Here is a 15,000-nt window from a genome sequence, read left to right as displayed (position 1 = left end):
CTGTACATGACTCTTCTTTTGGTTATGTCTAAAATAATGTGTTATATATTATTAATATGTAACTCATTCAAAGAAAATATTTATTGCATAAATGTAAAAAAAATGACTAACCCTAAAATAAAAGGATTGTAACATTTCATACGAAGTATAGTTCACATCTATTAACATATTTACTGACATATAGCTCCAGACTTGCTTATATACATTTTGGATTACTGCTTGTGCACGATGCATGTTTCTTAATATTAAGCCTAAAATAAAATTAAAAAAATTACTACAAAAAAAATATCACTATTGGTGAGGATTATATTATCTCTAAATAATATCAGTCTTGAAATGCAATTATTTAAAGTGTTCTTTAAGTAAACCTGCACAATCAAATATACTTCAGTCTATCTTTATTGGACTTCAGCACTACTTTAAAGTGCATTAAGTACAACATTAGTTCTTCCAGTTCAGTAGACTGGCATGTGTACCAGTATAGTGTACTAAAAGTACAATTGCAAGGTATTTTATTAGTTTACTTTGCATGAAATAAATATTCCAAACACATTTAAATATATATATATATATATATATATATATATATAATAATGTATATTTTATTTTTCAGTATAGGAAGTAACTATATATATATATATTTACTGCCGTTTATAACTTTTTGGGTAAGGTTTTTATATTTAAATGTATTATAATTTGTTTTTCTTTTTAAATGGATGCCTTAAATTAACAAAAAAAAAAACCTAATAATTTCAAATATTAATTTTAATAAACTTCAAATTCATCAAAGAATCCTGAGGAAAGAAAATGAAACAGTTTCCACAAAAATATTATTAAAATTATTTATAAAACAATAATAATCAGAAATGTTTCTTTAGCAGCAAATCAGCATATCAGAATGATTTCTGAAGATCATGTGACACTGAAGACTGGAGGAATGATGCTGAAAATACACCTGCGCGTCACAGGAATAAATTACAATTTTACAATATATATATTAAAAAAACAGTTATTTTATATAGTAATATTTCACAATATTACTACTGTACTTTTGATTGAATAAAATTGTTATCTTTTCTGAGAATAAGAAACAAAAAACTGAGTCCAAACATTTGAACGGTAGTGCATCTGTGTTTTAGTTATTTTGCTTAAATTATATATATATATATATGTAGGAAATGTAACTCAATTTACTAATGGATTATATATTCATATACTTCCTAATTGTTGCCTAACTGTAAATATTCTCTATTTGTCCAGCAGAGTGCAGCAGATATCATCTAAGATACAGGACAAGTGGAAAAACTGGGGTCTTAACATGTCCACAGTAATGTTGCATCATACTAGGAGAAATCACAAGAACGTGACTCAGTCAGGGATACCTTGGCACTTTTTTTATTGCAATAGCTCTATTACAAGCAAACCCCAATCTAATAAATATACATGAAAAGAAAAAATATATAAAAATGTAGAAGAAACCAAAAAAAAAAAAAAAGACCTCAAACTCCCTCATCTTTGAAACCGAGCGAGGTGCTATGTAGCGTGTTGGCGAGAGAGGGGATATCAAAAATTACAATATTTACAAAAAGGAAGACGGCGCTGATAATGGTCTGCTTCAGTCGTTATCAACATGTTTCACCCCAATCACAAGCTTTCAGCGTAAGTGAGTACTGACCAAATGAACAGGAAATTGTTGACCGACTTTACCCATCTCTTATTTTTATTTTTTGCCCAGCTCTTCCTTTCAGTCACTTTAAAAGGCAAACCACACAATTCCAAACAATATCAGTATCCCCAAAATATAACCTCAGTAGAGCCCCTGGTATAAAAAAAAATAATAAAAAACAAAAAAAATATTTTTTTACCAGGCTGTTATTGTGTAGAAAAATCCCCAAGAAACGGTATACTACCGTTTTTTTTTTTTTTCACACTTTACATTAAAGCAAATCAATATCATGACACAATAGCATGACGAAAGCTATTCAAAGAAAGATGGGAAAAAGTCAACGACGATGATGGTTTCGTCCCAACATAATCTGGACTACTACTGTAAAGCGTACACATCTTACTACACAGCTTTCAACCACAACCCTCTTCATATAAAGCTTCCAGGTACAAGCAAAATAAAAAAGAGCCCAGTAACTCTGTTAAAAAAGGCTGGAGAGAGATGAGGGGAAAACAGGTCTGAAGTCGTATATACATTGAACTCCTCCTCTCAGCAAGTAATACTATCTATATTCGTACGAATGCGCCACTACACTGGATTCAATAAATAAACACAGACGATCAATAAATAATCAATAAATTAACAAAAACAACAAACTGGATGTACCACGTGGAGATTGAAGGCAAAGTAGCACGTTATCCTTCAGTTCTGTGGCAGTTAGTGAAATGCAAATACGTAACCACAAGAAATAGTAAACATCGTCGTTTGGTGAGCGGTTGGCTCAAAAACACTCCCAATTTATGTAAACAAGGCTGTTTCAAATGAGGACAGAAAAGTCACGGTGTTTTGCATCTCAAGAGTCAGCAATAGTAGATATCGCACTAATACAGGCTGAAAGGATTTCGTGAGCGTTTTCCCAACGGCGTGAACGGGAGGTAGCATCCGGGTAACTCGGAAAAACACTGTCTCGGCTAGAAAGTGCTCTCGTACTCGTTTCGAAGCGTTTTGCTTTTGAATTGTTGCCTAATTTCTCAGACGCTCTCTCGTAGGAATGTTTTCATGCACCCAAAACACAGGGCGAGGTGATTTAATAACTGTACACAACGAAAAAAAAAAACTAAGTTCAAACAGTGCGTTCACCCCTGAAAAAATACTCTATACACAAATAAAAATGGGCGGAACGAAGTACGGCGAGTGTCAGGTGATGCAAAATTATATTCGATATACAAGCTTCTATTTACATCCGATTTTGCGCGGAGAAACATAAACCTGTAACCTAAGAGCTATGATGCGTTTCATATCGTACACACAAAAATAGAAGTGCTAGATATCTGAAGCTCACAGTTCTAGTTTAGCGAACCCGCTCTAGTAAACAAGACCGAAGACTATAAAGGAACAAAAAACTAATATTATCATTCGGAGAAATGAAACCGGTTGTTGAGGCAGTTATGTGGGAAATACAGAGCATAAGAGGTTGTGCAGTTTCTCAGTCTTTGTTGTTGGAGGTCCGAGGAGTTCCAGAGTTCAGTGGATTCTTCCGTGTCCTGATTCTCCTTCGGGCACCGGAGTTTGACTCCCTCAATCTGTAAGAGTGAGGAGACAGATCGCACGTTATGAGATGCTTTAATGTGCTCGGACAGGGGAAGCCATAGGCTTGATTTCCAGAAAATGCATGCTTACATGTACAATAAAAATGTCACTTTGGACATCAATCAGCTTCATTATCTTTATGAAGTAGAGCCTATTTATATATCGAAAACAAACAAATCTGTTTTTTTTCCTTCTTCAGTTTACTATAGTAGTATTAAATGCTTCTAAAAGAGCAGACTGATAAAAACTTTATGGTGTAAATATATTTTAACCCATTAAGGGTTTTGTTACAGCTGATGCTGATTTTAGAAAAACCTTCATATAAATCAGGATATTTTTTTTAATCGTGTACTCATGAATAATAGTAATAACATACTTTTTTACTACACACATACACACACACACACACACACACACACTAAAACAGGATCCATTTGTTTTTAGTGTTCATAAATTCTTAATTCTTATTTGTTTTTATAGGTTATTTAAATCAAGCAAATATATACCTCTCATCTCTTAATGATGAGCTTGAGAGAAAAAAAATAACATTTACTTATATTCACTGCAAAAGAAAGATTTTCTTAGTGCTTTTTGACTTGTTTTCCATAACAGATATCTAAACATTCAAAAAAAATCAAGATTTATATTTACTTGAGAAGCAAAATGCCTTTTCTGAAAATAATATTTTTATAACTGTTAGTTTTTGCATAAAACAAAAAAAGAATTTCTTCAATGGGGCAAGAAAAATAATCTTGTTTTTTGGTTTTCCCTTTGAAAATAATTTTTCTTACTCTTAATGTTATACTTTTTCAGAAAACAATACTTAATATCTTAAGCCATTTTGCTTCTCAAGTAAATATACTGTATCTTGATTCAAGAATGCTTAGATGTTTGTTCTTGAAAACAAGTCAAAAATACTAAGTTAGAAAACATTTTTTTGCAGAGGAATTCTATTTGTTGTTCAGTATGAGTGCAAGTCTCTTTATAGCTTTTATAAATACTGTAAGAAAAATCACTTAAGCTTACTTGTATGACAATGTGAGTGCAACGTTACCCAAAGAGTTATTTTTGAAATCTATATAGGAGCAAGAAAAAAAACTTTAAGCAAGAATGCATCTGTGATAGACCAGAAATCAGCATTCAAAGAAAAAGAAAAACAGCATTTTAAGTCATCTTGGTGAAAGGTTTTACTTGAGTGTTAAAACTTTGAAATCAAGGTTTTTAGGCAGCATGCAAGTACATTCCTTTAATATTATGTTTGCACATCACAACTCTGTGTTTGCACAGTCGCTCTGTGCAAATGACGTGCTATGCAAAGTGCAAAACCAAATTTCAAATCAGTTCAGAAAATCAGTGAGAAAAAAAAACATCTTTTAAAGCAACAGCAACATTTTTCATAGTTTCTCTTCTCACTATTATCAACAACATGCCAGTGTCAAGTTGACAGGACAATTCTGCTCCCTCGTCTCTCCTCAGGACTGTAGAAAAGACTCATTTGATTAAAAGAAAAAAACCATCTTAACAAATAGACTGTTCAGGTTAATTTACATCACACAATGCACTCTGTTCAAAACTGTATCAGCGGTTTGCATTTGTACAAGTAATGCATGTTGACGAAGCATGCAGCTTTTTGAGGACTACTAGCGATCACTTAATTTGTAGCATAAGGGGAGACAGAAATGCAACCAACCTTTTGAGGCAGTGGCACGTCCTCCCGAAACGGAGAAGTCTATACCAGCGTAAGCATCACTCTCTTGGAGGTTACTGTGAGCTGGGTGTGAAGGGGGAGTGTCGCGTGTGACCCTGGGCACTTCTCTCAGGTCCAGAGCGATGTAGTTGAGGTAGCTGGATGAGGTGTTCTGAGCGGAGCTCGTCGCTAGGGCTGCTGTGTTAGGAGAGGTGCCCGAGTGCGACCACATGCTGTCACATGAGTTCTGCCATCTGGTAGCTTCAGGGAGATTTTGATTAGCTGAGGGCCTGATTCCACAACTACTAGCAAAAGACGCCGGCAAGGGGATGAACGTCTCTGAACTGTGTCGTCTCCTTCCCTGCGAGTCGGCCCTGATGACCTTGGGCTCCGTATGACTGAACTGCAGACGCTCTGAGATGCAAAGGTGCTGCATTTGTCTCAATGGACCATCTCTGCATTCGTCGTGCATTTCTAAATTAGTTGGCGCCTGCCTGTAAGTGCACCCTAAGGGACGGGCGTAGTTGGGCGGGTTCCACGGTGCTACGAGCGAGTGCCGTGGAGGGCGGTCCTTCAAGAGGCCGTCCATGTTTAAACCCAAGTAGTCCTGGTCTGGTGAGGAGCAGCAGTGCTGATAACAGGGTTGGGAAGGCGGCGGAGTGGAGGGAGAAGTTACTGAGGGTGGAGAAGCAGCTGCGTGAGAGGAACGGGAACCAAAGTCCATGTGGATGTACTCTCCGGGGCTAGGCGGGCTTGGGGGCTCAGCCGGGGACATGGGAATGTATTCCATCTTTTCGTGCTTTTCTCGTGACGGGGTTTTGTAGGAGCGTGGGAGCGAGAAGTACGAGGTCTTTGGACCTTCAGGCGAGGCTTGAGAAAAGCCTTCGGCCACGGTAAGTTGTGACATGTCCATGTAGTCGTCATACTCTGCTTGCTCCCTACTGGAGACGCTGTCGCATGGGAGCATCATCATGTAACCGTATCGGTCTGCTTGCTGCGAGGAACAGGGGTGGATATCCAGGGTGCTGGGGTGGTTTGCTCGGGGTTGCATAGGGATGTAATCTGCATTCGGTGAGGGAGCAATGCTGTAGATCATGGGCATATAGCCATCGTCTTTTGGTAGTTTCTTTTGACACTCAGAGCTGAGCAAGTGAGGCTTGTTTGGATGATGTAATTCGGAGTAAGACTTATAGGCTGACTTCAGCAGGCACGAGCAAACCTGGTGTCGTTTCGACTCCACCGGGCTCGACTCATCTAAAGAGGATGAGGTTTGTGTAGCTTTCTGCTGCGTGATACTTAATCCACTGCCACTGCCGCCAAACTTCGGCTTGGATGAATGTGCAAGCTTGAGAAAAGTCCTCTCCATGTAACTGCTCTCCTCCTCGAAAGTCCTCGCCCCATCTCTGTGCCAATCCATGGTCATGTACTCTGTGAGCCGATAGTCCTCCCGAACGGGCGGAGTGCTGCCTTGGGATTCGGGCGTGGTGCAACTTGCGTGAAAGTACCTGAAGTCACACGGACTGGGGCAGAACTCATCAGACGAGTTGAAGCCTCCATCACTAGGGGAGCCACAAATGGAGGAGCTTGAGGGGCGAGTGTGGGTGTCAGAGGCCGAGCCGTGCCCACTGCTGCTGGACACACTGATGGGGCTGGTGGCAGACAGGAAGTTGGACACAGGAAGGGAAGCAGACCGGGCATGGTGGCTCGATCCGGGTGAGGCGTGGGCACAGCAGCTGCCGCTTTCCTCTCGGCCTACGTTGAGAACAGGGGTGTTTACATGCACCAGGCTGCCTGTTCCAGAGCTGAGGGGGCGGTTCTGAGTGCCTTCGCCCTCACTGGAGGTCCGGTAGCGCTGGCCCCGCCCTCTGTTTTTCCCTGTAGACGGCGTGCCGGTCACTGAATCTGTCCTGGAGTGGCGCTGCAGCCCGGTTTGGCTCGGGGGAAGGTTGCCGAGATGTCGGCGAGTAGTGATGAACGGCATAGGGTTCGAGCCAGAGGACTGGCTTTTGCTCCGCGGCCTAAAGTCAGGAAAGGCCTTGAGAGCCTTCATGGTGTCGAGAATGGTCTCGTGCATGTTCTGCGCCACCACCGAGTCCTCGACTTGCACCCAGATTTCACCGGGACCGATGGAAGAAGAGCGGCCTACCTCGATGAAGAAGAAGCTCTCGGAGTGGCCGCAGCGGCGGATGCTCATTAGCGGCAGGTTGACGGCCGGCGTCTCCGAGTTCAGCTTCACCAGGTGAATGGTCTTGGTGGAAAGGCACAGACGGTACACGCCCATTAGATTTCTGGTCTGACCCAAGCCTTTAGGTTTGACGTTGACCTGCCACACCTCCTTGAAAATAGTACCTGGCGAAATCGTACCATAACCGTCATCAAGTTCGTCGTTGTCTAGCTGCCCCTTTTTTCCCTCCGTCATAAGTTCGGTGAGGGCTAGGTACCACTCCTCTTGCTCCTGCTCGCTCTCCGCCACCACGGCAAAATACTCATCTTTAGTATAAAGGGCAATGAGGTATTTGTTCTTAGCATCAGCCCTCTTGTTCACCGTAAAACACTGGGACAGATAAATCACCCTCTTGGCAGGGCACCCAACACCAGAGGCAGCAGCTTTAAGGGCGTTTCGAAATTTCTTCTCGCTGTCATAATACTCTAGCCGACTTGGGCCGAGGTTGCTGGGGCCCCGCAAGACGAAGAACCTCTTGTGGCCGTGCTTCTGTTTTCTAAGATAGCCACATTTCCATATGTCCTTGTCTACACCAGCGGAGCAGACGGCGGCGGCAGCCAGGGCAGCAGCAGTGGTGTCGGTGCTCAGGACGCGGCAGAAGGCAGAGTCGTGCACTTTATACTGGAGCGGAGGCAAGTGTTTCCTTAATACAGCATCCTGAGGGCTCTCATCCGGGAACAGATGGTGCACTTTAAAGTGGTAAGGCGGATGGTACCTCCTCTGAGGCTGAGAATGAGAGGAGGCTGTTAAGTGCATGGGCAAACGGGAGCCGCTGTTATTGATTGAGGTGGAGGAGGAGGATGGAGGCTCCCCAGCAGCACTAGAGATGTCGGCTGTTTTCATGACAGCGCGACGCGGTTGTTGCTCCAGTGTCAACATGACGCCGTGATTCGGTAAACGCGGCCGATCTTCCATGGGACAATGCGATGAAAGGTCACTTTACCTCCGCTTTACACTGATGCACGGCCCATTTTGTTGGCTGCACGTTCGTAGCTCAGATACAATTACACGTTCGAGTGATCCGTGATGCTTTCCGACGTATCCCCTTGGTGATTATTCAAACGTTGCATCTTCGCAGAGCCTCCATCATCGCTCGCTGCCATGATAAATCTTTATTTGCCCGCTTCACTCATGGTGGCTACACATCACTACAGCCCAGCGAAAACATCACGTGACGAGCACGTCAGCGCACTGCGCGGGGTGAACGGGGTCAGCAGACGCTTTTGATTGGTCCGCTCGCGAAAAAAGCTGTGATGGACAGTTCGCTAAACCAATCAGAGCCGTTAATCCAGCAAGCGCGTCTGCCGTTTGCCCTGTGTGCAGACTCTAGTTCTGGAATAATAAATATCTTTGTAACGAGAATAAGGATTTTACAAAAATATATGAAGAGTTTATTTGCAAAAACAGATAAATAAATAAATACAATGTTTTTATTATGTTATTGTTTTTTGTTCCAACTACAGTTTGATTGAGATTAATTAAAATCCACTGTAAAACAAAAAAAATATTTTTGGAAATTGTAAAAAATGGCGTTACCTGCAAATGAACTCGTATAGTGTTACTGTTACATCTTTTTAATATCGAAATGGATTTTAATGACAGGGACGTGTTGCCTCGCGATTATCTATCATTTAAAACTTTGGACTCTTCTACTCATTCATCAAAATTCTCTTCACTTTCAACAAATTTAATGTCAAACACAACATGTTTTAATTTGACAAATGTATTAAGTAAACTTGTAACTTTTACTCATAGCCTTGGCTATACCCTTACGAAAAATAACCATGGTTTTATTATAGTAAAACTGTAGTAAACCATGTTTTTTTGGCGTGTTGACTACCATTTGTATAACCACAAATTTACTACAAATACCATGGTTAAACTATGGTTAATTTAGCAAAACCATGGTTAATTTGTGGTTACCATGGTTTAACTATAGTAACCATGGTTTTTTGGTTTTATTTGTAGTAAAACCATGGTTAATTTTCATAAGGGTAGGCTCTGTTTTTGGGTTTGTTAATTATGTTGCTCTGTATGTTTGTTTGATAATATGTGTTAATAAACATAAACATAAATAAATAAACAAACGAAGGAATTTTTTATCATTTCTAATTAAGGTAATGAAAAGGTAATATGGACAAGAACAAAAAAATTAAAAAAAGTGGGCAACTTGATCTATAATTGCAGCATTATTTTTATGGACACTTGTTTTATTCTAAACGAAAAGTGTTTATTATCCATTTCTCATAAAACGAATCTGTTTCATCTTTGTTAGGATGGGGAACGTCCTTTCTGCCCTTTGTGTAGTTGTCTAACAATATGATTTCAAATGATTAGGAGAAGACACAGAAGATGAGTTAATTATTATCAGTTTAATGCAGTAAAATATGTGGACTGAAAGGATATATGAAGTCCTTGACTTTGCATATTTTAGCAGGATATAATAGTTGAATATTTGTACAAATATCAGGCTTTTAAACATATAAACAGTCAACATTCACACCTGGGTTTCACACCGCATAAGCAAATGTACTGAAAATACAATGCAACTAAATGCAACAACACCTACATCGAGCATATACTAAAAGGAAGAACATTAATGAGTTCATCAGTCAAATACAACTCAACTTTCTCTCTTACTAAAATGTCTAGTCTTATTTTAACTGGAATCTCCTGGAAGAGAAAATTTCTATTCTTGGCCTCTTTCACTGCACATATGGCGCCTTTTGAACACTTCAATGCAACTTTGATGTTGAACTCTTCCGAAAGCTGTGTTCTGCTCAAAATTTGAACTTCTACAAGTAATTGCAAAAGTATTTTCAATTTTGCACAAGAGGTGCCTTTTAAAATTATTCATATATAAAAAACATTTTAGATTTAAATATATAAATATTTAAGAATATGGATCTGAAATATATAAAATAAAATGTTAATACTGAAATCTAGACAAGGAATTAATCATATGTGCACATAAATATCATATGGCTGTATTGTTATTAGTGCTATCAAACAGGGTTTAGATTAAGCCAGGACTAAATACAAAAATATTTTAACTTAAGGTTTTTATTTTTATGTACCTTAGAAGAAAACATTAATAGTGTGATTCTTGATACAAGAGATGGAAGACATGCACATATTCTATAACTAGATATTGAAGCATGAGTTAATGAGTCACTATATGTAGCAGACATGCAATAGAGTTGTGATTTTCCAAAAGCAACGTCTCATGCTGCATTCTTACCGCTAGGTGTCAGTACAAGCCCAAGATAATTGCTAAATCAGAAAGTGCAATGTAAACAAACACTACTGAGAGCACAGTCAAGAACATCAAGCTGCTATTTTTTTAAATGCTGGTTAATATGGGAATTAAAGCTTGTGTGCTACATGCAATGACAAGTGTATAATTTGAAAAATTCTATGTACCATATGAAATAACTTAAACATCATGAGAAATGTTAGGACTGCTGACATGGATATATTTTCTCCTCATTCAGCACCAACACACTCATAAAACTAAGAGTGCCAAAGGAGGTTTTTATAGTAATGCTGTAGAACCATTTTTGGTTCCCCAAAGAAGCTTTCAGTGAATGGTTCTTTAAAAGACTTAAAAGACTTCTTAGTACTGAGAACATTTTACAGAATAATCTGAAGAACAATTAATCTAGAAATAACGTTTTTTTCCAATGAAAAGCTTCCATGGATGTCTTCACGGAACCATCAATACCTATAAAGAAGCTTTTATTTTTAAGAGTCTAACACTGTATCAGCATGCCCAGCAGCTGGACCATATTGTACCATATTTAATCCATCATTTTTCAGAGTGTAAACTAACTGTCCTAATCCGAAGTAAATGATGCAACTGACTAAATCAACAGTGTGCAGATTGCTGGCAAAAGCTCACTTTTCAGAAATGTTTGATGCAGCCAATACATACATTCTCTCATGCAATAATTTCCAGTTCACTGGTTGTGGATGTATAAGTGTCAATGGTTTGGGTTTAATTGTTTATAAAGCTATAATGTAGTATAAGAGCTATCTGTAACTGCTGGATGAAATCTGATAATGTGTTAAAATTTAAATATGTATTTTCAGGTTCAGCTCACTGGTTCCACTTCATGTATCAATGGTTCTGTTACCAGAAACGGGCCTCGCAATTTGCATGTTAGCAAAATATCCAACTCTACAATATTATTCAAACTTTTGCAGTCAGTAAAAAAAAAAAAAAAAAAAAAGAAAAAAAAAGAAGAATACTTTCTTCAGCTAAGTGACTGCTAATTTTCTATAAACTTCAAATGATTTCTATTTCAAATAAATTAACTTACCTCTATACATAAAAACATCCTGAAACCACCATTTCAACAATTTCCACAAAATATGCAGCAGCACAACTGTGTTCAACACTGATAATAATCAGAAATGTTTCTTGAGCAGCAAATCAGCATATTCGAGTGATTTCTGAAGATCGTGTGACACTGAAGACTGGAGGAATGAAGCTTTGATCAAAGGAATAAATTAAATTTTAACATGTATAACTATAGAAAAGTTTCTATACTGTGTTTTTGATCAAATAAATTCAGCCTCGGTGAGCATAAGATACTTCTTTCAAAAACATTTTAAAAATGTTACTGATTTTAAATGCTTTAATGGTAATGTATATTTTTAATTTAGATTTAGGGTTAATGGGATCTGAATCAATTAGTTATATAGCCCTATATTACATATATAAAAGGGCACCTACTATATTATGCCCCTTTTTACAAGATGTAATGTGTCTCCAAAATGTGTCTGTGAAGTTTCAGCTCAAAATACCACACATTTTATTAATTACATAATAAAAAAAAAATGCCTATTTTAAATGGAAGCAGAAACAAGCTGTTTTTGTGCATGTCTCTTTAAATGCAAATGAGCTGCTGCTCCCCGCCCACTTTTCCAGAACAGAGCTATGCCTTTCCAGCTCTTATCTCATATACTTTGCTTAAAACACGTTTAGTTTAGATTATTATGTCTATATCGCTGAAACCACGGGTTTTAAAGCCATTTAAAAAAAAAAAATCATGTTTATATTATTTATTATTAGTGACGCAGCATAATATACAGTACCTATACTGCTGTCTATTCTCTTAATATGACCTAAGAGATAAAAATAAAAGCAGACAATTACTCAATGCTCTGAACTGAATAACACCTAAAGCTTCACTAAGAAGATATTTCTTACTTGAATGCTGCTTTTAAAAGCTCTAGCGTGAAGATAAACACTGCAGATAGTGTCTGGCTCATTCTGGGCGGGGCCTCTGCTAATATGACGATGTCCGTCAATAGTTGTGGGTGGGGCTTGTAAAATGTGACGTCATATTTTACATATTCTGTTATCGGCTTGCTCTGAGACATTGCTTATGATCTATGGGGATTAAAAAAAAGGAGCGGGTGGTTTTTTATCATTATAGGGTTGTTGTGTACACACTGTCCACACATTAATGTTCAATTAACAAGTAAAAGTGAATTTTGCATAAGAGGTGCCTTTTAAAAGAATTCATATTTTTTAAGAATTTATATTTAAATATATAAGAATTTAGATCTGAAATACATAAAAGAAAATGTTAATACTGAAACCTAGACTAATTAACCATGTGTACACATAAATGGCTGTATTGTTATTAGTGATATTCCATGTATTAAAAAAATTATTACCATAAGTTATAAACAGTTTACAAAAACAAAAATAAATCAACTATTGCCAATTAAAACACATGACTGAAAAAAGGCCTGGTCTCACAGACAGGGTTTAGATTAAGCCAGGACTAAATACTAAATTTATTTACTTTACTTTAATTATTGAAAGTGTTTTTTAGAAGAAAACATTAATAGTGTGATCCTTGATGCAAGTCAGTGGCCCTGATATATTTTAAAATATGCCAGTGCATGTTGTGTTCAGTTACATGCAATGACAAATGTATAATTTGAGAAATTCATACGTACCATATGAAATAACTAAAACGTCATGAGAAATGTTAGGACTGCTGACATGGAAACTTGAAGCAATAACAGAGAACTAACCCTAAAAAAAAGAGCACAGAAGACACGAACCAAGACAGAGAGCTAGAGATTATTCATAACTGTATTTAACTAAATCTATTACTTATTTTAATGTAATCTGACTTTTTAGATTACTTTTTTGAATCTTACTTGTTTACTTTTTTAAATCAAACTTGTTATAAATGTACCATATTAATATAAAACAACAAAGTGAAAGAAGAATATATTATTTTTTTTATATCAATGCAATAAAATGCTCTAAACATTATATTGCAGTACATTATATGAATGAACATTACATGTCCAAAGTCGTCCAGAATCTACAGTTACTGAAGGTCACTGGATATGATGATGACATTATTTTTCACAGCTAAATATCACCAGTGTTTAGTAACTTGCATAATTATTTATTTCATACATAGTTTAACTGCTTGAGATGTGCTTTTCCCCCTTAAATTCAGCAGCATTGATTGCAAATTTGGGTTGTAATAGAAGTACCAAGACACAAGCTCAACATCATTATAAATTGAAACTGAATTTGAATGCTTGAGAAGCACATTTTTGGTTTCGTAATGCAACATTAAATGTATGCATGCTACTGTGTCCTATTATAGTAAACTTACCATCAGGGGCGTAGCACCAAATTTTGGGCCCTGGGTACAAACCATCTTGCTGGGCCCCCAATACCATAGTGATACCAATGGGTAAGGTATTGCATTTTTATCATAAAAACACTTAAAATGTAAACAAAATAGGCCACACTCTGATTAATATATTTTTGTTTTATTGTCGAAAGTACTACTTACTGAGATGACAAAAGGTCTAGCAGGTCCAAACCTGGACTAAATCAAATATACTGTAAAGCAGTTCTGAAAATGACCATACCAAATGAGAAAAACTTTGGTCTGAAACACAAACTAAATAATGTCAGTTTTTACTAAATGCCCATTGACGGGTCTTTGCATGCGCAAATTTGCTGATCAGGTCTTTAAAGTCCAGTTTTTTGCTAGTATTTGAACAATAGTTTTCCTGTGCTTATCAGTAAGAGTTGTTGGCCATAATCCTGGGTCCTCTGACAATCCCTCTCCAGTATCCCTAAGTCTCTCATTCTCTTTTCTTTCCTCTTCAGCTCTGTCCTCCTGCTCCTGACTACCTTCATCACATTCTTCACTTTCCCTCTGATCACTTATATGAATATCAACCTCATCTTCTATTTCTGCCTCTGCTACAAGAGGAAATAAGCAAAATGGGTACATTGTTATTGTACACATTTAAACTTTAAACTGTAATTAGTAATTACACTTTAAAGTTTAAATGTGTACAATAACAATGTACTAATTTTGCTTATTTCCTCTTAACACTTAATTACTAATTACTAAGTGTTAAAAAGCTCACCTTGTCTCACTGTCACACTCACATCCACCTCACTGTCACTGCTTTCACCTAGCCATGATGAGGGGCCTGCTGCTGCAGGGTCTGACTCTGAAACTGAAATATATGGCTTCAAATGGTTGCTTAAATATCCTTTATTGTCACAATACCTTTTTTTTTAAAGTGTAGGCTAAGTACAAGATAATTGATGATTATTTGTCTGTTTAAAATAAATGCAGACTAGACTATAGAATCACAGGGTAAACTAACCGCCAAACTAGACATTCAGTCTTTGAATTATGTTTTAAAATAAGTCATTTTTCAATCATTAAGATGTGCATTATTATACTGAGAACATCCTGTACTTAATGTAAGAGCGTGTGCGAGCTAATTTGCATAACAATGCGGTAAAATAGGCGCTAACGATCT

General features: G+C 37.5%; 1 protein-coding gene across 1 annotated transcript; it reads right to left on the bottom strand.

Annotated features, from left to right (window-relative positions):
- Positions 1–3,176: 3,176 nt before the first annotated feature.
- LOC132117518 (insulin receptor substrate 2-B-like) lies at positions 3,177–8,348 on the bottom strand. Its single transcript, XM_059526852.1, has 2 exons — positions 4,947–8,348; positions 3,177–3,249 (listed from the first exon to the last, which is right to left on the bottom strand). Exons 1-2 carry the CDS (start codon positions 8,080–8,082, stop codon positions 3,245–3,247), a joined length of 3,141 nt encoding a protein of 1,046 aa, XP_059382835.1. The 5' UTR covers positions 8,083–8,348; the 3' UTR covers positions 3,177–3,244.
- Between the last annotated feature and the right edge of the window lie 6,652 nt (positions 8,349–15,000).

The sequence above is a fragment of the Carassius carassius genome, chromosome 36 (genome assembly GCF_963082965.1).
Source record: "Carassius carassius chromosome 36, fCarCar2.1, whole genome shotgun sequence".
NCBI lineage: Eukaryota > Metazoa > Chordata > Actinopteri > Cypriniformes > Cyprinidae > Carassius > Carassius carassius.
Note: the sequence above shows the minus strand (reverse complement) of the source record. Positions and strands in the feature narration are given on the sequence as shown.